The sequence below is a fragment of the Lissotriton helveticus genome, chromosome 2_1, assembly GCF_964261635.1.
Source record: "Lissotriton helveticus chromosome 2_1, aLisHel1.1, whole genome shotgun sequence".
Taxonomy (NCBI): domain Eukaryota; kingdom Metazoa; phylum Chordata; class Amphibia; order Caudata; family Salamandridae; genus Lissotriton; species Lissotriton helveticus.
The window spans coordinates 315746990-315768852 of NC_136059.1; the positions used below are offsets into that span (position 1 = coordinate 315746990).

Consider the following 21863-nt stretch of genomic DNA (forward strand, 5'->3'; position numbering starts at 1 on the left):
CCCGAAGCAGGGGGAGGAACCAAAGCCTTTTGTCTGGGCTAGTTTGGATTTCGTAGCAAAGGGTGTTCTGGACTCACGGGACGTTGACCTTGTGGTAAGTCTTCTTCCATCATGGAGTCTGATTCCAGAATAGATCAAAGTTCTTCTTCTTCCTCAGCCCCTCGTGTGTCAAATTCGTGCTCGAATGCTTCACCAAAGAGGTCTGGCATGTATTCAACGTTTTGACTCTGCATTTCGCAAAGCCGAGCCGGATGTTCTCGGAGCGTTTTCTTCTATTGAAATGATCGGCATGCGTCGAAGTCCTGTTTGTTGTGCTCCGGACACGATTACAAGTTGCACACTTCATGAGAGTCGCTGCGTGGATTTTTTGTGTGGCACAGAGGACAGAATGGAGTCTGTTCCATCGACTGCGAGATGGACCGACGGGGTGAGGCCGGCGCCTGTCCCCAAGTTTTCTGATCGATATAGAGGTTTTCCTCGAAGGATACGATATGCAGAGAAGTATGATACGCATTCAAGACAATATCAACGGAGGTAGAGAGGGTAGCGCAACGAGGGGAACCCAAAAAACTGTTTGGAACTGGAGCGCATCAATACACGTTTGAACCTGATGGCGGAAAAAACAATCTAACAATGTAGTCGATGCCCATGCGCACTTTCCCCGAAAGGAGGAGTCACCTTACCTCGTGACTGGAAAGACTTCTTTGAAGAAAAACAAATTGCAAACATCCGGACCCCAGATGGAGTATGTAAAGCATGCGATCTACAGCTCACATCCTTTGAACATTCTTTTTCGGTCCTGATAAATTGCCAATAGACTCCTTGGGGGCTAGAGTAGGCAAGAAATATGTTGATCTTACTTTTTAATAACTAATCACGACTGCTCTTTAGGACCATTGCATCCCACACGAGCAATACTGGTTTTAATTAGGTTAGTGGGCTTCACTAGTAAAATTTACCTAAACCCAGAAGCACTAAACCTATTTTAATCTACCGTTTCACCATACTACTCTCTACACCCCACATACCCTCACTCATCACACAGCATAACAAAAAGATTTCTGGCAAAGAGCCCCCTCGCGGGTGCCTGTCAGGCGTTGCAGCACCGGCCCGACGAGGAGCAAGCCCAGATGATGAAGCATGGCACCTTCCGAGGTGTGTGAGGGCACTTGTTCCTATTGGAGCATATTCCACTGACCTGACAGACTACTATAAACAATATTTCATCTAAGGAACTGCACACTCTTATCTTTAAGCCATTAACCAAGGGTGCATGTGTGCTGGACCTATCCAAAAGCTCATGGTTACTTTTGGTTAAAAGGGGTTATGATAAATTAAGCCACCAAGGTCTTACGTAAGATCCTGGCAAACCTGTTGAGACAGGTGGTGGGAAGATTAGTGGACCAGTACCAGTCTGGATCTATTCCTGGGCACAGCATGTCCATTAATATTCTCAAACTTTCTCTGTTGGCAACTGACTTTGAGAAGGCTTTTGATAAACTGAGCTCGAGCTAGATGTTAGAGATTCTTCAAACAATGCGATTTGGGCCAGTCTTCTGTGGATGGGTTTGTCTTCTATACACAGATTCCAAGGCCAGAGTTAGGGTGGGAAGGCCGGCCTCACTTGGCTGGAGTGTTAGCTGCGGCATGTGACAGGGAAGCCCACTTTTGCCTTTACTGTTTGCCTTGGCCCTGAAGCCCTTGACCATTAAGCTCCGGGCGGTTCTGGGTGACTGTGGGATTGCTTTAGGAGACATCAAGCATCCAATTTCGCTTTATGTTATGTTAAAAAATGCTCTTTTATAGCGCACGGCTACTCCTGGGAGTGTCCCGGCGCTTTGGCAAAGATCCCTAGGAAGAAGAGAAACATAACACGGCAGAATGGAAAAAAAGCAGGAGAGCAGTTACTGAGTAAAAAGCCAGGTTTTAAGTCCTTTTCTAAAGGAAAGCAGGTCCTCAGCTTTCCTAAGCAGGACAGGCAAATCATTCCAACCTTTAGACGCTAGAAAACGAAAGGAACGTCCTCCCATTCTAGCGAGGCGAATGGAGGGAATCAAAGCTTTAGACAAAGAAGCGGAACGCAGAGGCACATAAAAAACCAGGCGCTTCTGAAGATATTTGGGGCCTATCTGATGAAGGGCCTTAAAGGCAAAAGTAAGCGCCTTAAAAGCGATCCTTTTGGCGACTGGGAGCCAATGCAATTTTTTTAGCAACTCTGTGGCTCCAGCTCTACGCTGGAGACCAAAGATGGCTCTGGCCGCAGAATTTTGCACAATCTGCAGTCGAGCCAAAAGATATTTTGGCAGGCCAAGATAGAGGACATTCGCATAGTCCAAACGTGAACCTATCAAGGCCTGCACGATGATCTTTCTATGCTTCAGCGACAGCAGCGGAAGAAATTTCCGCAGCATCTTCAAAAGGGCGAAGCATTTACCAGTCAGCCCAATGATCTGAGGACCAAAGGCCATCATCTAGCACAAAGCCCAGGTTTTTAGCTTTGGGAGAGGCGGCATCAGGTGGAAACATATCTAAAGGCCACCAGGCCTTCCAACCAGGATCGGGAGGGCATCCGAAAAAAAGCAACTCCGATTTATCGGAATTGCATTTTAGGCTGTGTCGCTGGAACCAAGCAAAAACAGCTCCCAAGCAGTCTCTAATCCGAGGACCGTCGAAATCCTTGCCCTTATCAAAAGTAAAGAGCAACTGGGTGTCATCAGCATAGGTTATGATCTGGGCACCGAAAGATTCCGCAACCGACGCCAGAGGGGCCATATAGATGTTAAATAGCGCAGGGCTTAAGATGGAACCCTGCGGCACCCCCACCGGCGGCATTTCAGCGGAAACCGGAGGTGCCCAGACCATGCAGATGATGACTTATTTTATCTCCTCTCGCCTTGAACATCGATCCTGCAACTTGATGCACCATCTTGACCAGTTTGGCGAGGTAGCAGGACTCCAAGTCAACAACCTAAAGACCATTTTCTTTCCCCGGGGAAGACTAACCTGCAACAAGGTTGGCCTGCTCCCCAGACCAGGGCTGTGATGTGAAATTGACCAGTTCTGTTACTTAGGTGTTCAGGTTGCCTTGACCGAAGAGAAACAACATGCCTATATTATTGGGAAAGTTTAGGATGGACTGAAATTCTTTATACAGTTCTGGAATAAGCTCCCACTCGGTGTCATGGGAACGGTAGCAATTGCAAAAATGGTCTTTCTGCCGAAATGACTTGATCATATGCAGTGGGCAAAATATTCTGACAACTAAACGGGCGGTTGGTGTCCATAATATAGGCAGACAAATTTAGTAAGACCTCTTTAGATGCGCTGAAACTGGACCAGGAGGAAGGGGGGTGGAGGAGGTGTCCGACCTACCTGACCTGGAGCTTTATTTTTATGCGGCACATAATCAACATGCTGCAAGATGGTTTGAGGGTGACAACTGGGAGAAGAGGTTACTCAAGGGGACCTACGGTGCGATCTCCATGCTGTTACTGCTTATGAGTGGCTGCAGAGGGGCAGCCACATCCCATATGCAGTGCAGCAGACTGCCTAAGTCTAGGAGAGGATAGTTGCAGGGCCCTTAACCGACTTCCTTTTGCGAGGGACCTGCAATTGTTACAATGTATCTCTAGGGACATATCAGTCAGGCACTCGAAGGACGAGGGCAGCCAGGTTTGAGGGAACTTATATCTGGGAATGAAGTTCATCACATTACATTTCAGGAGGTGCAGGATTTGTTCGCAGTGGGTCCTGCTCACTTCCTGCAGAATGCTATGCTTTCTGGCACAGCCAGGAAGATTTGGCATGGTTTCTGGGATACTGCTCTGGCATCCAGCACGCTGAAGGGCATCCAAAAACTGGGTGGCGGGTGACAACTTGTCACCTTACTTTACAAAAGCCTGAAATTGGATAAGACTAAGCCCGAGCTACATGTCGTTGCTGCCTGGGAGAGATTGAGCGACTACCTGTGAGCTAGTATGGAAGGTCTCAGGCAATGCCCGCTTTAAACTGATTCACTTTAACTTCCTACGCCAACTATACCTCACACCAATAACACTGAGCAAAATTCACCATTCCAGATCTACAGTATGCCCTATATGTGGAGAGGATGTCACACCTTTTTTTCACTTATCCTGGTTGATTACTGGACTGAGATCTCTGCTCTCCTGCGAGGAGCCAAAAGAATTCAGATTTCTCTCGCCCCACAAAAGTGCATACTGGATATCATTGCTTTCCCTCAGCACATGAAGATGTAATACACATTTCTGCAGTTGGTCCTGCTATTGGCTAGGAGTTAGATGGATAGGAGGCGCTTTAGTGTACACCTCTGGGTTAAGGACACGTTGGAGTGGGCTCTGGCTGAATAACTTCATATTAAACACACCAGGATGGCTGTAAAGTTAGAGGATAACTTATATGGGCGGCCGTTGTTTCAAGACTTTGAGGCACTGCCTCCTCTTAAACAGAGGGCCTTGATTGAAAAGCATTATAATGTTATGTCTATTGTGCAGTAGCCCCTTGCAGGAGGCTTAGACCAATAGCACAATGCTGAGATGCATTCATGATGTAGGGCAGTGTTTCCCAAACTGTGGTCCACGGACCCCCAGGGGTCCCTGACACATTCCCAGGGGGTCCACGGGCAGCAGTTTTAAAAGCACAGCAAAGTATCTTGTTTAATTAGCAGTTTTCAAAGAACAATAAAAGTGTCAAGATAACAGTGATTAATTTCCCTGCTGGAGAGCCATGAGAGTTTTATCCAGTGGCAGCTGTTACTGAACTAATGTAGCACCGAGGGTTAATATGCCTACTGCAAAGAAAGTGTACCACGCATTTAAAAAACAGTATTTGATATGCATCGGTCAGCGGGTTACTGCTTTTGTCAGGGATTCTTTTGTTACAGTGCAGTTCATAAGTGACAATCGTAATCTAGCACAGTGACCAAAAAACTGTCATCAAACAGCTGCTTGCAAACTGTTAGTGACTTATGTTTTTTCTCGGTCTTTCAGTATCCTGATGCTTCTAATAAGGTTTATTTGGGTGGAAATACATTTTTATTGTTAAAGTCAATGCTAACCACTGTGTTATGTTCTGAATCCTGAGTTTGTGCTTCTCCAGACCAGTACTCCTTAAGTTTGTGCTTCTCCAGACCAGCCTTCTTGGCTTAACAACACACTCCACTACTTCAGAAACGCAGGGCTGCACCATATTTACAAGAATATGGTGCAACCCCGCGTTTCCCCTGCGCTGGCCCTACACTTAACAGGGGAAGATTATTTATGTACAGGAAGGTCCCCCTTCCTGCACATAAACAATCTTGAAATGTCATTTTGTCACTTGTATGTGTGCTGCTTAATGCATCACACATGGAAGTTACTAAATGTAATTTTTTTTAAAGATTGTTGATGTGCAGGAAGTGTTGCCTTCCTGAACATAAACAATCCAAGGCATTTTACAAAAACAAGGAGAAATTAAGCATTTCTCCTTGTTTCGCCAAGTTAAGACCAGGTTTTCCCTGGTCTTACTTTTTGCGCTGCTTCCCATTTATGCTGCTCTTGTAAATAGGGGGCAGCGTCAAAATCAATGGGTGTTGCATGGGAAACGCCCACTGCAACACCCACTGCCCACCCCTTTCACGCTAAGCATTGTGTGAAAGGGGGTCTTATTTACAAGAAACCGTTAAGCCACGTTAAGTGGCTTAACGTTGCCTTGTAAATAAGGCAAAGCCCCTATTGCCACGGGAACATCTCAAAAAGTGATGTTCCCATGGTGATAGGGGCTTGTAAATATGCCCCTAAAATCATTAGTAATTTGAGTATTTGTTTTGTGTGCACGTGTGTTAATTTTTTTCCGAATTACTGTTTTATTGTTTGAAATTTAAATCCTACCAATTGCTTGGGGGTCCCCGGCTTCCAGTGGTGACTCAATGGGGGTCCTCAGGAGTCAAAAGATTGGGAACCACTGATGTAGGGTACAGCTATGACCTGCATTGAATAATTAGAGACATTGGTAGAGAGGTTAGGGACTGAGCAATAAAGGTTATAATTCTATATTTATTTATTTTGCTCATATGCAAAATGCTGAATAAAGGGTTAAAAAAAGATTTGCTTTACTCTCTTCAGTGGAGGGGGCAGCTCTTGCATTTCTGCCACCCTCCTACCCACAACAGCCAAAAAGGCACGTTCTCCGTTCAGGGCCCCAGAGAGGTATCAACAGGGATTTAAAAGAGGGGGTAGTAATCTATGTACCTTCTCGTTATCATCAAGTTATGTAGCTTAATGATATTGTAATGCATCAGAGTCAGACTGAGAAATTCTTCATCTTCCTGAAGTATTTCTGCCAAGATAGAAAACCTGAAGGGGAGTCTTCCTCCACAACTGGTTGTGCTTTTGGATTGTACACCATGAGATAAGCGAATCCTACCTTAGGAAGGGCCCACATCCCGGTCAGGACACAAAACTGAATCTGGCACCATCCGAACTGGAGGAGGGGCCGTTAGATTGACAAGCGAGGGTTGCAGCACAAAGGAGGACATAAAACCCAGAATGGGACGAGGACTGGGTTGAACTTTGTACAGGGTTAGTCAATGCCAGAGAAGGGTCGACAGGTGGCAATTCATCTGAACATACAGTCAAGTCCCTGGGTATAGGAGGCTTGCATAAGGGGATAGGAATCAGTATGTAACATGGCTCCATGGCTTCTTTAAAGCCCTCCACTTGCTGCAGAGTTGATGATGGCCTGGAGAATTCAAGACACATTGGCTACAGGTTCTGCACCGCATCAGAAGAGGGGGGCGAAGCCAGTGTCTGGAACAACAACTGTGAAACCTTTCTTGCTATTGGAAGCATGTGGATGTCGAAGCGCCTCATTTACTTATCCTAGGCTTCTATTTTGACTTATGACCTAGCCCGTGATTGTTTTGTGCCCAATAAAGTATAGTTAGGATCCTTGTTCTATGACGACTTTGGGGTGAATCAGTGAGCATTTGTCACATGATGTTGAGACATGTTTGGTGCAGAGGCAGGCAGGCAATATGCAAATCCATATCGGACATCCGTTTCCAATATGCTTGACATGTTTTGGAATCTGTTGTCTTCACAGATGACATCCCTGCACATTTTACATGAAATTTCATAGAAGTCCAAAAAGGATTATGTAAAGTACCAACGTCAAGAGTAGTGACACCCCAGAACTGCATCAATGTGCATTTAAAATCAGTAACTGAGGTCAGTATGAAGGGGTAGTGCGTATATCTGGCCCTATCTCATCATCTCCGAAACATCTGCCTGGCACACAGGAGCTATTGCAATTGTTTCCGGATCCTGTCTGAAACATGGAGATATTCACTTCATGAGGAATCTGCAGTTAGAAGTAGCCATCAGAAACAGATTTCTGATTATTTAAAAGAAGTGAATCTCATTGATTTATTAATGAGTTTTGGTTGCACCGAAGTTGCATCGGTCTTGAGTGTACACATCAGTTTGTGATAAATATAGGTAACCAACGTAGATCAATACGAATCGGCCCTTCACGTCTATGCACAATGATTGTTTTGGCCACCATCTTGTTAATTAGTGGCATGAGTTAAGTGGTTTCATCTCATCAAGTAATGGGTGTACTACTCTTATACAGGCCTCCCTTAATTTCCATCACACAAACCACCCAAAAATGTGCCACATTAAGTAAATCGGATTGTGCCTCCTATGGAGAGACTAAGGAGTATTGGGGCTAAAACCGCAGTTTTCACTTTTATGTTGGGAAGTCCTTCATTTCACCATCTTCAAAGTGAAAAATTTAAGTCAAAACGGTGGGTGATGTGTTCACTTGACCTCCTCACCAGGAATGCTGGAAGTATCTGAACAATGCAATTGATACAGGTTTAATCATTTTCATTCCTCACTGTTTCTCTGCTCTCTAGTTGACACAAAATATCACAACCTTGTAATTTTTACATTAAACTTATGGTGGGCACATTCAATGTAAACATTGCATACAACAAAGATTTATTTGCCTTGTTCCCCATTGTGATACTGTTAGTTATTTACAGGACTTATATCACAATAAAATAAACTTAAAGTACTCCTTTATGGAGGTCGTTCTATAATTGTTAATCTGTTAATTCTCTTTTTGTTCGGAGCCCCTACAGATTCGTAAGCGCCCCAGACAAAATAAGTAAAACAAATTATAATAAGATTGTGCACATTTTCATATCATACTGCAGAAAACATAAGTTGAATACACGAGGCATTATCAATGGAGACAGGTGCAACTCAGACAGAAATATCACTAGAGGAACAAAAGGAAGCCAATAAGAAAGGCTCAATTCCAAATTTGTTTCACAGAGTTATTTACTTGCAGACATGACATATACGGAATGAGCAAGGAAAATCTGTGATACAATGGCATTATAGGCTGTGAAAGTGAGATTCCATTTACTTAAGTGAGAAGTTTCCTGAGTAACAAGACTGTGAATTCTAGTTCTTCTGATACAATATGAGCTTACGAGGTCCTTCATACAATATATTTTGTTTCTATAATGGTACATGGAAGGAATATAACTTACTTGTAATTAAACTGTATAGATACTTTTTAACACACACATTAAAAATGAAAAATGCCCCCCATATAAAAAAGCTGTTTATCCTTAACTTTCTACAAATACTAAAAGGGCATTTGGCAGCAGCATAGTCACTTTACCAAATATATATACATATAAGTAGATTTATATTTTAACAAAGTATATTAATTCAGTGCTTTAAACAGGAAATTATCCATGATATTTAAAGTGTAACAGGAAGGTACATCTAAAGAATATCCTGCAATATAATCAAAATGCAGAGTTGTCCAGAACAATAAAAAAAAAATTGTAATCCTACAAATGAATAACATAGGGAAACAGGTAATTACTATTCGTGTTCAGTGTATAAAACCTCTGAGGTAAAAACAGCTAGTCCTGCATTTGGGAAACAAAAACATGTATTTCAAATTCTGCTTTAGATTAAGAAAGTGGAAGAAGATAAACACCAAAAATAAACTAGGCTTTTTGAAACACAACTGAAGAAAAGATGGATCCTGGGATCAAATGCAGAATCGGTAACACATTTTACTGAATGGGGAATGTTTAAGCATAGGTAAATAAGTTATTTAGCTTTCAATTCTGAACCAGTGTCTTTAACACTGTTAAAGGTTTGGTCCAGGAAATTGATAAATTCCCTTCAGAGTTTAGTGCCCCTCAATCAATTGTGCAATATATTTTCCCCAGCCAACTGCAGATCATCCCAACAGTGGAATGTATAAACATTTTTATAACACACATTTCTGCTGTACATATAATAAATATTTCTCCCTGTGTTTTTTCAGAATCACATTGACGTGGTAATGATTACTTTCTGCAATGAAGCAAGTGCCAAGTTCGACCCAGCTACTCCATCATTAGCAAGTTCAAACATTGGTGGTCATTACTATACTACAAATGTCAACTTGAAATGGTTCACAAAAACAGAAGCATAACTCCTGAATAAAATATTTCCTATCTTATATATAGCAGAATATATTTTTGTTAAAACGAAAATAATAACCATCAACAGAATGATAGATCTTAAATCCAAGGCATGTCCTTGGTTGATAAAGTACATCCTATGACTCCCAGTGCAGGTTTCATTACCATTAAGTGAGTAAGGCAACATATACTTAACGTAGATCACAATCTGCAGTTCACATCTTCAGCATTCACACAGTTTTGATTAGCACTTGCAAGCTCTCCTTTCACTATATTAATATAGTTATTTATAATATATTAAGGAAAAATACTATATAGCATTTTTTGTTAAAAAATATATCTTCACTCAATTGTTTTCTTATTTCTTGGTCTGACAACGTCCAGAGAAGATGATGTGATATATTTAGGCTGACTTTGGTCAGGGACAGAGGAATTCAATATTGTTGTGATGATTGACTGATTGATCACACATTTCAATTCACGCTATTCACCTAAATATTTTTTACCAAACCTTTTTGGACAGTTAGGTAAGTCAAATTCCCCATGGATTAATTTCTTGGCACAGTGCTGTGCCAAATTCTAGACTATTTAAAAAAAGGTGGCAGTGCATACCGTCTTACCATATTGTTTTCAAAATTAAAATAAAGCAGGACACCACCAAGGTTTGAGAATGTTCCATAATTACTACAAAAGTTTGGTTCTCAACCATTAAGAAGACAACATTATGAAGAGGATTACCAAATAATCTCCCCTTGCTGTGAGACACCCCACACATACACACATCCTCCCCCTCCCCAACAAACACTGATTTCTCCTTTTCAGTGGTCGGTCAACTGCTTAGGGTTGAGTGCCATTAAGAACTTAAATCATTGCCCTTTCTGTGAAGGTCAGAGCATAGGTTTATAGGAGTTTCATAATTAAATGTTATATAAAACTCAACACAGCTAGGTAGTGACTGCCTAGTATTTTGAATTGTCATCAGAAGTTTATAGTTCTTCAAAACTATACATTGACTATGATGTACACTCTTGAGTCAAACTGACATAGCTAAACATAATAGTTATAGTCCAGTTGTTATGAATTTGTTTCATCCTCTCGCTATTTGACTGATTCTCTCAGTTTGTAGAGCGTGCCAGATCAATACCATCTTTTAGAGATAAATCTTTGCCAAAATATAATTTCTGAAATAAGTGAAACATACTAATCTAAAAAGAATGCACTACCATTCCCAGCATTTACCACAAATATTTATTTATTGGCAGTGGACAATTGGTTTGATAAGAATTTTCTTTACCATGTCTTGTCCTATTTGGTACTCTTATTAATCTCCTTATACCCATCTCTAAAAGCTATATAAAGTAACAGTCTGAATTGAGGATGCCATCCTGACCATTGAGTTGATCTATAACGCTCTCTGTCAACCTCAAATTGGCATATGCGCCTGATATGTTAGCCATGGACCTTAAGGAGGATAATGAACAATAACTATCAATATTTACTGTTCCCAGTGCCAACAAACCACACAAAACTGCTAGCGCTGTCAGCTCTTCCCTCCTTGGGCTTCTTTAAAAAAACAGTTATCTTTTGTGGGTCTGAAGTTAACGTTCCTTAGATGAAGCAAGCTGTTTCGTTATCAGGAGCAGGTTCTCTGTTGTATTAACATTAAGATTAAAACCACGTTCTATCTTTATAAAAAAGACAGTCATTTCAAGAAACTAGGATAAACTTTAGTGAAAAAAGGCAGAAATAATGGTTTGTCTATGAAATGTAGCTATACATTTGCTCTGAAGGGATTATGGTTTTGGCTCGCTTTAGTATTTTATCTCTACATATCTACTTAACCAGTACTAATTTCTCAAAATTTCTTTCTACTCATTTTCTTTACGTACTTGAATCTTATGTTGAGCATCAGATAGTGTGTGATATTCCAGTACCCTCTAGTAGATGACAGGATCTTCATAAGAACACAATTGAAATTATATTACATTCGGATTATAACAAAATAATCTTGATTTTGTAATTTAATCTCAGTTCCACTACAAAATACTATACTAACAAGATACTCTTGATGTTAACTTTTGTCTAGCATAAATTCCTGTATTTCCAGCAAAAAGAGGTCATAAACGTAAAGGGTAAATTAATTTTTCTTACAAGTACGCCTTTGATAGCCATTTCTATTTTCTCCTGCCTAGCTATCACAAAAATAAATATATGTTGTTTCAAAAAGAACGGCTGCTTAAATGTACAAAGGTGTCCTCTGTCAGTGGTTGTCAAGAGCGGGTTTCACGCAGACTTCAATCTTGACATAAGAGATTAAGACCCACTGGGTCGTGCTGATTAAGCTAGACAATGAGTGGTGTGAAATAGATTTTGATGGCCATGCAAGGCACAAATAAACAATTAGAATCACTGAAAATGGCATTAATACGCTGTGCTTTGTACACTACTGCTAATAATAAATCTATTCATCCTATCTAGGTAAGGGTTGAAAGTGATATTTTTAAGGTGAATGATATGTACTCATATAAAAAACAACTCACAAAATATAGGAAGCTTGGCTGTGCTTAAAATATTGTCAGTGTATGTCTATGAACCACTACTAACTTTTCAATAACGGAAGGCATTCTGGTATACATTGGTAGTTGGGTGCACATGAATATGCTTTGATATGTGTAAGGGGGATTGACACGTTTCTAAAACGAGCATAGAGATTTTTAATGGCGCTCAGGTTATTATATCTTTTATACAATCATAACATGTTATAATTTAGCTTTTACAACAGAAAGCATTTGAGAGAATTGCTTCAAATCTTTTTGTTTTTAAATGAATTTTTGACACCCATCCTACAGCTGAGTTTGCTTAGTGTCCCTCATTGAAAATGGAAGTGTGTTATAGAATAAGAACACTTCGGGGTGGGGCATATTCATGGATTTATCCTGCTTTAAACAATGTGACACTCTGGCAACACGCTCTCCATGTACCCCAGCTCATGGCCCTGGACTGCTGCTTACAAAGTGAATCTGGCACCTTAAGCCGTCTACTACTGTTTAATTTCCCTAAAAGCAGGCATGTGGGTGTGGCCCATGGGATAGTAGAATATAGATTTTATTTTTTCACTTCTCAGAACAAACAATAAAACATAACACAAACGGGTGTACACATAGCTTATAGCTTAGGGATCAATGGCAATAAAGCATTAACAACCACAAATAACCGCCTTACTGCAATCATAATTAAAAAGCTTGAATGAGACTAATGAGCTCAGTGTTTGCAAAAGTGATCCAATTTCCATCAAATCTTGTTCAAATGCACTTTATATACTATAAAGAAGATAAAGACTTTGAAACCAACCTTCAAAAGTGTAACTGGGGAATAAAATTATTCAGGGAAAAAGTCTACTGGAGTTAATGGATTTCAGTAAATTGCCAAAAATGCAGCTGAGACACTAGAAACAGTAAATCAATGCACTGAACAACCCTATGGGCAGAGTGCCAAAAGGCACCAAACCAAGGTAGGCCGTGAGGTCTGAGTCCCCTTAACCAGCAGTTAGAAAAGTAAGAAAAGGTCAAATGGCACAATGTATGACTAACACATATAACAATGAAAAGGTGGTCTCATCTGTTGCACAAAATGAACTGTTTAATTCACCATAGGTGAAAAATCAAGTGTCGATATTGTACAAGTTCTTTTTTTATCAAATAATCTCTATGTACGCTTCATGTCGGGCCATGCTACTGTTACAGTTGTCTTCATTAGTTCATCTGCTGACTTCATTTATCTCAAGTGGCTAAAAATTAAATCAATCTAGAAACACTAGGCAAAAAAAGCCCATTCATTCTAACCGTAGAGAGTTCTACTTTCTTAAATATATTTCATACAACTGCTGTACAACAATAGAAAGTGCTTCAAATACATTTTTATATTTTGTCCCCACCACCAGTATATTTTATGTACAAAATGCTAATTTATTTTGTGCATCCCAAATACTCTATCACTCAGCTACAAAGCTAGAAACCCCTCTCCATGAACCTTGTATCTAAGTGCGAGATAGGCATAGGTTACAGGATAATCTATATTTAACAGCAATTTGAACTCAGCGCTTTAATTCAAACTTCACTTGTTGCCAGCCAAGGTACTTTGTTTTAAGCGCTTGTTACAGTGGCCTGCCACATACACTTTAGTTTGATTCTTTCTCTGTTACATCGCTTTGGCACAATTATCAGTTTTATTGCATGGCATACGGGAACCTTAACCCATACCTCAGCCACACATACTCTGTAACTCAACATCAAGATTCCCAAATACATCTGAATGAAGACATCAGATACATGGAGGGAAAAATATTTCCTCCAGATCAATGCATAATTTACATATGAAATGTAGCAATTATGACGCAATCATTCTAATGTGATATTCTACAAACGTGTGGCACAAAGAACACTATATAACAGTAGCCTCAAAGGCTACCTAGATCAAAAAATTCATCATCCCTTTTGGCCAAGTCATCTTCTGCTTCCAGGCCCTTCCAGGTGCTGGTAGGGATCACCGGTTTTGGCTTGAAAGAGTTTCTGTGCAGTAAAGCAAATGGATACAACGATGAGGCACGGATGGCTGCCCTCATCTTCACTGCCATGTCACTTGGCCGAGAATCTGACCGAAGCACAGGGCACTTTTCTTCCACTTTCGTCTGCAACATCTGTAATTCATCCATGATTTCAAAGATTTTTGACATAGTAGAAACAGTACCACCACCAAGGATCTGTGCTTCAGGGATCCACCGTAGGCAGCGCTGTGCCCAGACTCGGATTTCGGGTCCTTCAATATGAGGTAGGATGAGTCCATGTAGATCAAGGGGCTTGCAATGCCAGCTGTCATAAAACCACCGTGAACTATTTGGTACCTCATCAGGGGAGCTTATTAATTTGCTTATTCTTTTCCCAAGCAAATTCTTGATGAAGGGCCCCGTTTCTTCCTTGAAAAATCCTTTTTTCAACGTGGACTTGCTTTGTGTAAGTGGTAAAGACAGTTGTCGCTGATGCTGGTAAAAAAATCAAATGACAATGAATATCATTGATTATGACAAAGTAAAAGTTACAACTATCTTAAAAAGAGACCTGTAAAGCATGCACACTAATGTATGTAACATACATAGCTTTACTCAGAATCTAGATCATCCTCGTTACATCTAAAACCATGCCCCACTGGCCATAGTGAGTCTTAACCAGTCCAGCTGATTCACATTTGGACAAAACCTAACTGAATGTAATCTTTCAAGTTACATTATTATTAACCACAATTTATATTGATTCTTGCAATGTCAGGCGGAACCTACAAACTCAGCCTCGGCACACAATTCCTATATAATGCATGTACATTTGTACAAATGCCCCCCACTGTTATATGTTTTTTGTGTTAGTGGAGAATTCAACTTTCCTCCCTCAAATCCACCATACCATATGACCAAATTAGAAACTTGCTTGTCCCATTCACCATGCAGTATAAGGATTTTACTGTTCTTTAATTCCTCTCCACAGCTTTGCAAAAGAGACGCTAAAGAATGTTGCAGAAAGGGTTTTGCAGATTGTCTTGTCAACTCTGGTATATGCCATAAAGTCCATGAATTCAATACAATGCCTAATTAATCACAGATACTACTTATGTGAAGTTCTAGACTAGAACAGGCAACTTTCTGTGGACAAAAATACAATATTACTTCCTTTCCTTAGCTGCTTTACCGAGTCCATGCGAGTATAAAAGAAATATCGCCTCATCCTAAAAGACAATGAACATTACCTACACCAAGAAAGAGCCAATGGGAACTATGACTCATACAGGAAGGGAGAAAGAACTAAGTATAAGTATAAGTATAAACCATTTTATAACGCGCTCCGTTACTGGAGAGTATCCTGGCGCGGGGAAAATAAAAGCAGATAACAGAACATGGGAGAGAATCTTAGTTTACATTATTAAACAGATGCGTTTTCAGATGTTTTTTAAAAGCAGCAACTGTAGGTGTGGAGCGCAGATGAAAAGGAAGAGCGTTCCAGGCGCGAGCCACCACCACCGAGATCGACTGACCGCCAAGTCTGGCACGTTTGAAGCGGGGGAGGGTCAGTTTGAACAGAGTAGAGGATCTCAGGGACCGCGCAGGGGCATAGCAAATAAATCTTTTTCTCAGATACTGGGGGCCAAGACTGTGGGTAGCACGAAACGCCAGAACCAGAGATTTAAACAGGATGCGCTGTGCAACAGGGAGCCAGTGGAGTGAGCGCATCTCCGCACGAACGCTCTTCCATCTAGGGATGTTAAATAGTAGACGGACAGCCGCGTTCTGGATGATTTGTAGGCGTTTTACCAGATAAGCAGGGATACCACTGAACAATGCATTTGCATAGTCTAGCCTAGCCAGTATGAGCGCTCGGGCAACAGACTCTCTGGCCTCTTTTGGAAGCAGGGGAAAAAATTTGCGAAGCATTTTTAAAGTAGAAAAGCAGGTACCAGTCAGTTTTTTAATGTGATGTTCAAATTTTAAGTCCTCTGCAAACCAGATGCCCAAATTTTTTGCAGGTCTCCCCATCTCCTTCGGGCTGGGAATGTCAGGAGAACTGCAAAGACTACAACAGATGATATGCTTGAGAGATGATAAACTTAAATCAAAGACTAAGTGTTACTCTGTACATGTATTACCTCTCCATATGCCCCTCTAGGAAATCTGACTAACACTAGACTTCAGTGTCTTATGACGCCTACTGAAGACAATTTGAATTTAGTCATATGAAGATTACATTTTCAAGCCAAATAGTTTTTCCTTCTTAAAGTCCGGTGATAGAGCGCATACCGCACGCTAAATATAGGGGTGCATTATACTCATGGTTTAAACGCACCCGCATATGTTTTCAGTATCTCTATGTATTACGCTTATTAAATGCATCTATTCTACACGTTAACAAGAAATGTAATGTGTATTTTACACAGATTTCGCATATATTAGAAGACACCCTTATATTGTATACACATGTGCAGAGAGACACTATATTCATATTCATGTAATCATACGTGTTGAAGTTGCCTGCACTGTAGGCCCAAAGTTAGAAGTTGTTTACTGTTTCACTTCCTCAGCTACTGAAGAAATATATAAATGTATCTTTGTATGTGCCAGAACAGTATGCTCTGATTCCATTGTAGGTATAAAGATGTTACCATCATTATTTTAATTTGGGGAGATAACTGGAATGTCTGAACAGTCTGAGAAGCGAGAGGGGAGGATATCTTCTGTGCCTGGCCTATCCACACTCCAAGGTCACAAGAAGTGAGGAAGATTTAATTAAAGAAGTCATGGAAAATCAGAGTGGTACTGGAAAAGTGAATAATTTTTGTCACGTGATACATTTAGGAGGGGGCTGAATTTATCCTTTTTGTATTGTGCACAGGGACAGAAAATCAGACTTCTAGAATATCGAAGGAGAAGGAGCATCTTAAGAGTGAGCTCCATAGCTTTAAGCTATTTGACCCATTTTGATGTGAGTACTTCTAACAAGTCTACACGTGCTGATACCTTTAAGAAATGAGACAGGGGAACCAGCCAGAAACATCATTTATGAGAGTAGCGAGTAGCGTAGGGAAAGAGATTTCATGCTTTCATTCCTAATGAAAAGATATTTGGATTCCGCCTCCTTATTGGGTTGTGTACTAATTTTGGAGTTTATTATTCTGTGTTTCCTATGCTAATCAATTATATGTGTAGATTTGGCTCTGTACTGATTTTCCTGTACTTGTACTTGCTGATTTTGCAGTGTGTATACATCCAGCTCTTTTTGGCCTTATAATAACACCCACAACTACAATTCAGAGCCTGTGGTCTTTAAAGCAGAACTATATTGTAAGTATAATCTTAATGTGTTTCCTCCCCTCGACAACGTTTAGCAGGCAAATAAAAGACCATCAGTGCTAAGTTTGGAAGGTAAGGCAAGGTCCAAATTTTGCTCTACTAAATGGTAGCAGAGAATGGTTTGCCTCTAAAGTGAGGGGAAAATGAGGGCTTTAGAGTAGAAGCGGAGAGCATTCTGGCTTTGGACTTGGCGTAGATGACGGCGGAAGAATGAATATCGATGGAGTTCGGCGGATGCCGACGGTCTTTCGGAAGCAGTGGTAGAGTAAGTATGGATCTGTGTGGTGTGTTAGACTGCGGTGATGATTTAAGTGTGTTGTCTTGCGAAGTGAGAATGCAAGTTGAGTGATTGTGGGTTATTCCGTTTACTGGTCTGGACACATGCAGATCAGGAAGTTTTGGCGAGCGGACTCAGGAGAAGTCCAAGATCCCGGGATAGTTGTATATGTAATTGTCCGATAAAATCGTGGGTGTTGTGAAGCGCTATAGGCGATCCACTTGTTGTAGGGAACTTTGTGTGAATGAAGAGTAACGTCACATTGGAAAGCCTCAGGTACCGGGGGTAGACTACAGCAATTGTGTGGCCAACACAGGTCGGGGGTCACAGCGGATACTCTTGTAAGAGTGTTCTATCGATCTTTTAGCGAACGGATAATTGCTTGTTTATGTGACTATTAGCTATTGTGGCTGTAGTAGGAAGCAGCTACTTGGTTAATAACTTTGGTTATACAGTTACTTGTGTATGAATGTGTGAGCGAGAGTATATGAAGAGAAATTGTAAAGGAGGGTGATTTGCTGCAAGGAAGGAGTTGTGACGTCAGTGCGAGCTGCGCTGGGATTGGTCGGTTGGTGTAACGCCGCACTGGGATTGGTTGCAGTTCGTCAACAGCTTTAATATTGTATTTTGGATTATAATTAATTGATTTTGTAATGAGGTGTTTTAAGGTGTTGCACAATATGTGTAGAGGTGACACAGGAGTGGTAACTCGGGTGGGAGAGGAAGCTCCACCAGAGGATACTCCAGCACATTATATGGCAACCAATGTAGGAATCCATACTATAGTGTGGTTGCAAAATTGGCACAAGATTACAGAGAAAGAGGGAGACTTGGCTTTTCCTCATTATGGGTCATTTCGGATGGAGGTGTTGTACCAGCTAAGAGGAGTGATGTCTTCTATGAAGCCTCCACCCAGACCAACGCAGTTTGAGGCTTTAGAGGCATGGATGAGAGCAGCAATGGTAAAGAAAAGAGAAGCTACACAGGGAAGGATAAGAAGGGCAACGAAGGCATATCAGGATGCTAGGTGGGATGCACAGTTGAAGAGGTGGAGAGTAAATATTATAGAGGGAGAACGCCTATATCCATTTAGTTTTTAAAAGGAGGATCTGAAGGACAGAGTAAGACTGAAGAAGACAGTAATACACATGATAGCTTTCTAGAGAGATTGTTTCTGGCCCCTCTTTTCTTATCTGGCCCCTAGTCATTGGAACAACCTACCAGAGAAGATCTGGTCTTGTACCGAGATATCTAGTTTCAAGAAACTGTTAAAGACTTGGTTGTTTTAGGAGGCCCTGCCCATGAGCACTCATTTCTCTGAGTGCCGAGAGATCCCCCTGGTGATGATTTGTTGCGCTCTATAAATGAGTAAAAGTAAAGTAAAGGTAAAGATCGTCCTCCACCTAGTGACTCCAGGTCAGAGCAAGAAGGATTGCATCAGCCTAGGGAAGTATCAGGGGTAGATCGAACAGGTTCAGAAGAGCAGACAGCAGGAGTACGAGGGAGAGTGGCAGTAGGAATCCGAATTCCAGGTTTTGGAGGGCCAGGATAAGTGGATATCGAGCACAATGGAAGTGCAAACGAGACCAGAGACAACAGACCAGAGAAAGGGAGGAAACGATGACAGGGGTAAGCCTTACCATGAGTGGGACGGGTATGGCTCAGGGTCCAGTGGAAGCTAGCACTTCATTACCAGCTACTGCTGATCCGTCAAGGATGGACAGTGGATAAGAACGAAGATGGACAGGAGCTTTGGCCAATTCTAGGTCAGACATCAGAATGTGGGTTCAACCAGTGAGGGAATCGGGCGCGCGACCTGACTGCTCCGGAGGCGTGAGCCGGGAGCTAGGTGGATGACTTATCTGCCCTTTGCCTAATTTTTGCACAGTTCGATCTGATTGCTGCTATATTTTAAAACTGCTGCTATTCTTTATTTTAAATCGGTGGTGGGTGAGGGGCAGGCTGATTTTAGAGACTCTGCGCCCTTGGGTATTCACAGGTTAGGAGGCAGGGACAAGGGAACTGCGACTCGACGCTCGCCTGGACGGCCGCCATCTTGAAGCGGGCCAAGGCTGAGCGGTCTAGTCTTTCTCCTTCCCTGGACCTCAAAAGTCGGGCTGGCGCGAGCGCGCGACCTGACTGCTCCTGAGGCGTGAGCCGGGAGCTAGGTGGATGACTTATCTGCCCATTGCCTAATTTTTGCACAGTTCGATCTGATTGCTGCTATATTTTAAATGTGCTGCTATTCCTTATTTTAAATCGGTGGTGGGTGAGAGGCAGGCTGATTTTAGAGACTCTGCGCCCTTGGGTATTCACATGTTAGGAGGCAGGGACGAGGGAACTGCGACTCAACGCTTGCCTGGACGGCCGCCATCTTGAAGCGGGTCAAGGCTGAGCGGTCTAGTCTTTCTCCTTCCCTGGACCTCAAAAGTCGGGCTGGCGCAGGCGTGTGCCGAAGGTGCGCCAAAGGCAAGCCCGTCTGCGCCAGATCCTCGCCCAGCGCCACAACCCCTGGCCGGGGCGCCGCGAACATTGTAAGCCAGCTTACCTATGATCAGGGTACACTGTGGGCCCTAGGAGGAGAAGTTAGAACGTCAGGCTGCGTATGCCTTGAACTTCGTAAAAACCCGCAGGCTGTACTACACCGATGCCCAAGCTGTTACATAGCCCTTCCCAAGGTCTCTTGGCAGCCCATTAGCGCCATTACCAATATAGGTAGTGGAGAAGTGAAGGTTGAGCCTGTCGATGTTAAATGTATGTTGCTGAATGCTAGATCCCTAGTCAAACATAGTATTGAACTAGCGGACCTGATACAGGAAACGGATGTTAAGATAGCTTTTATAACTGAATCATGGACTGATGCAGCTTCGGGCACTTGGAAGTCTTTTAGAGGGAGCAGCATGTGCTAAGACTTTTACAGTTTTAGGGGATTTTAATTTCCACCTTGACTGCAGCTCGGACCCGGATACTCGGGAGCTCATGGAGTTAATGGATGGGGTGGGTCTAAAGCAATTGGTGATAGGGCCGACTCATAGGGCTGGACACACCCTGGATGGAGTTTTTTCCAACCATCCCAATATAGGTGTCACGGCTATGCGCCCGGTTCCCTGGTATGACCATGCCGCTATTTGTTTTAATATCGCTATGGCACTACCCCCAAGATCGAGACTAGCCAAGAAACCAGCCAGGACCATCAGGAAATGGGAAAAATATAGAAGGTACGTCTCTTGACGACCTATTGATATCCACGATGGTACCCCTTTCAGCGGATGTAGAGGATGCGGCCTCCACCTATACTAACTGGGTGGACAAGGCTTGTAGGCAACTAGTACCACCCAAACTCTGCCACTCCACTCGCACGTCGCCATCAGCCCCTTGGTTCTCAGAGGAGATCACGGAGCATAAAATTATCTGTAAGAAACTAGAACGGATATGGAGGAAAAACTATTATGAGGCCGACAAAAAGAGATTTAATTGGAACTAGCTGTATATAAAGAGTTGATTGGGAAAGCAAAACGTACTTTCTTCACCAACGCATTAAGGAGGCAAGAAACTCCCTAAAGGAACTCTTCCAAACAGTTTTAACACTGGCAGCCCCAAAACCGGCGGTTGTGTGTGCCCCCTAGTTGGGAATTATGTGAAGATCTGGCTAAATTCTTCCAAAATAAAGTGGAGACGATTTTTAACTCTCTGGATGGCCAAACTAAGAGCAACCCCCTAGAGGTCAACCCAGAGCTGGTAGAGACTAACTCACAGGAAAGGAGGCTCCTGAGCTTCTCCCCCGTAAATGAGGAGGAGGTAAGGAAACGGTTGCTGAGGCTAAAATCAGGCTCTCCTCATGACCCCTGCCCAGCTACTATAGCAAAGCTAGCTGCAGCACCGATAGCCTCCGTGCTTACATCATTATTTAATAATATGCTGGAAAGTGGGGAATTCCCCTCCCGCTGGAAACAGGCATCAATCTTGCCCCTTTAAAAAAAAAAAATCTGGATATCGACGATCTATAAGCTTGGCCAGACTTCCGTAACCGGCCAAGCTTATAGAGGGAATAATGAATTCTCAGTTAAGCTCTTTTATTGGTGCTGCACAAGCTCTGGACCCATCTCAACATGGATTCAGGGCAGGGCACACCACGGAATCGGCCCTAATCAAGTCAGCGGAAGACATTAGGAAAGTGATGGATGCTGGAGGAAAAGCTGCAT

General features: G+C 42.2%; 1 protein-coding gene across 2 annotated transcripts in view; it reads right to left on the reverse strand.

Moving 5' to 3' along the window:
* Nucleotides 1–10730: 10730 nt before the first annotated feature.
* MTMR12 (myotubularin related protein 12) overlaps nt 10731–21863 on the reverse strand; it is an 813877-nt gene continuing 802744 nt past the window's right edge. For both annotated transcript variants that reach the window (XM_078674902.1, XM_078674903.1), the window contains exon 16: nt 10731–14534. In XM_078674902.1, coding sequence (XP_078531028.1) covers nt 13953–14534 — 582 coding nt within the window. In that variant the 3' untranslated portion in view covers nt 10731–13952. The remainder of the gene's footprint in view (nt 14535–21863) is intronic.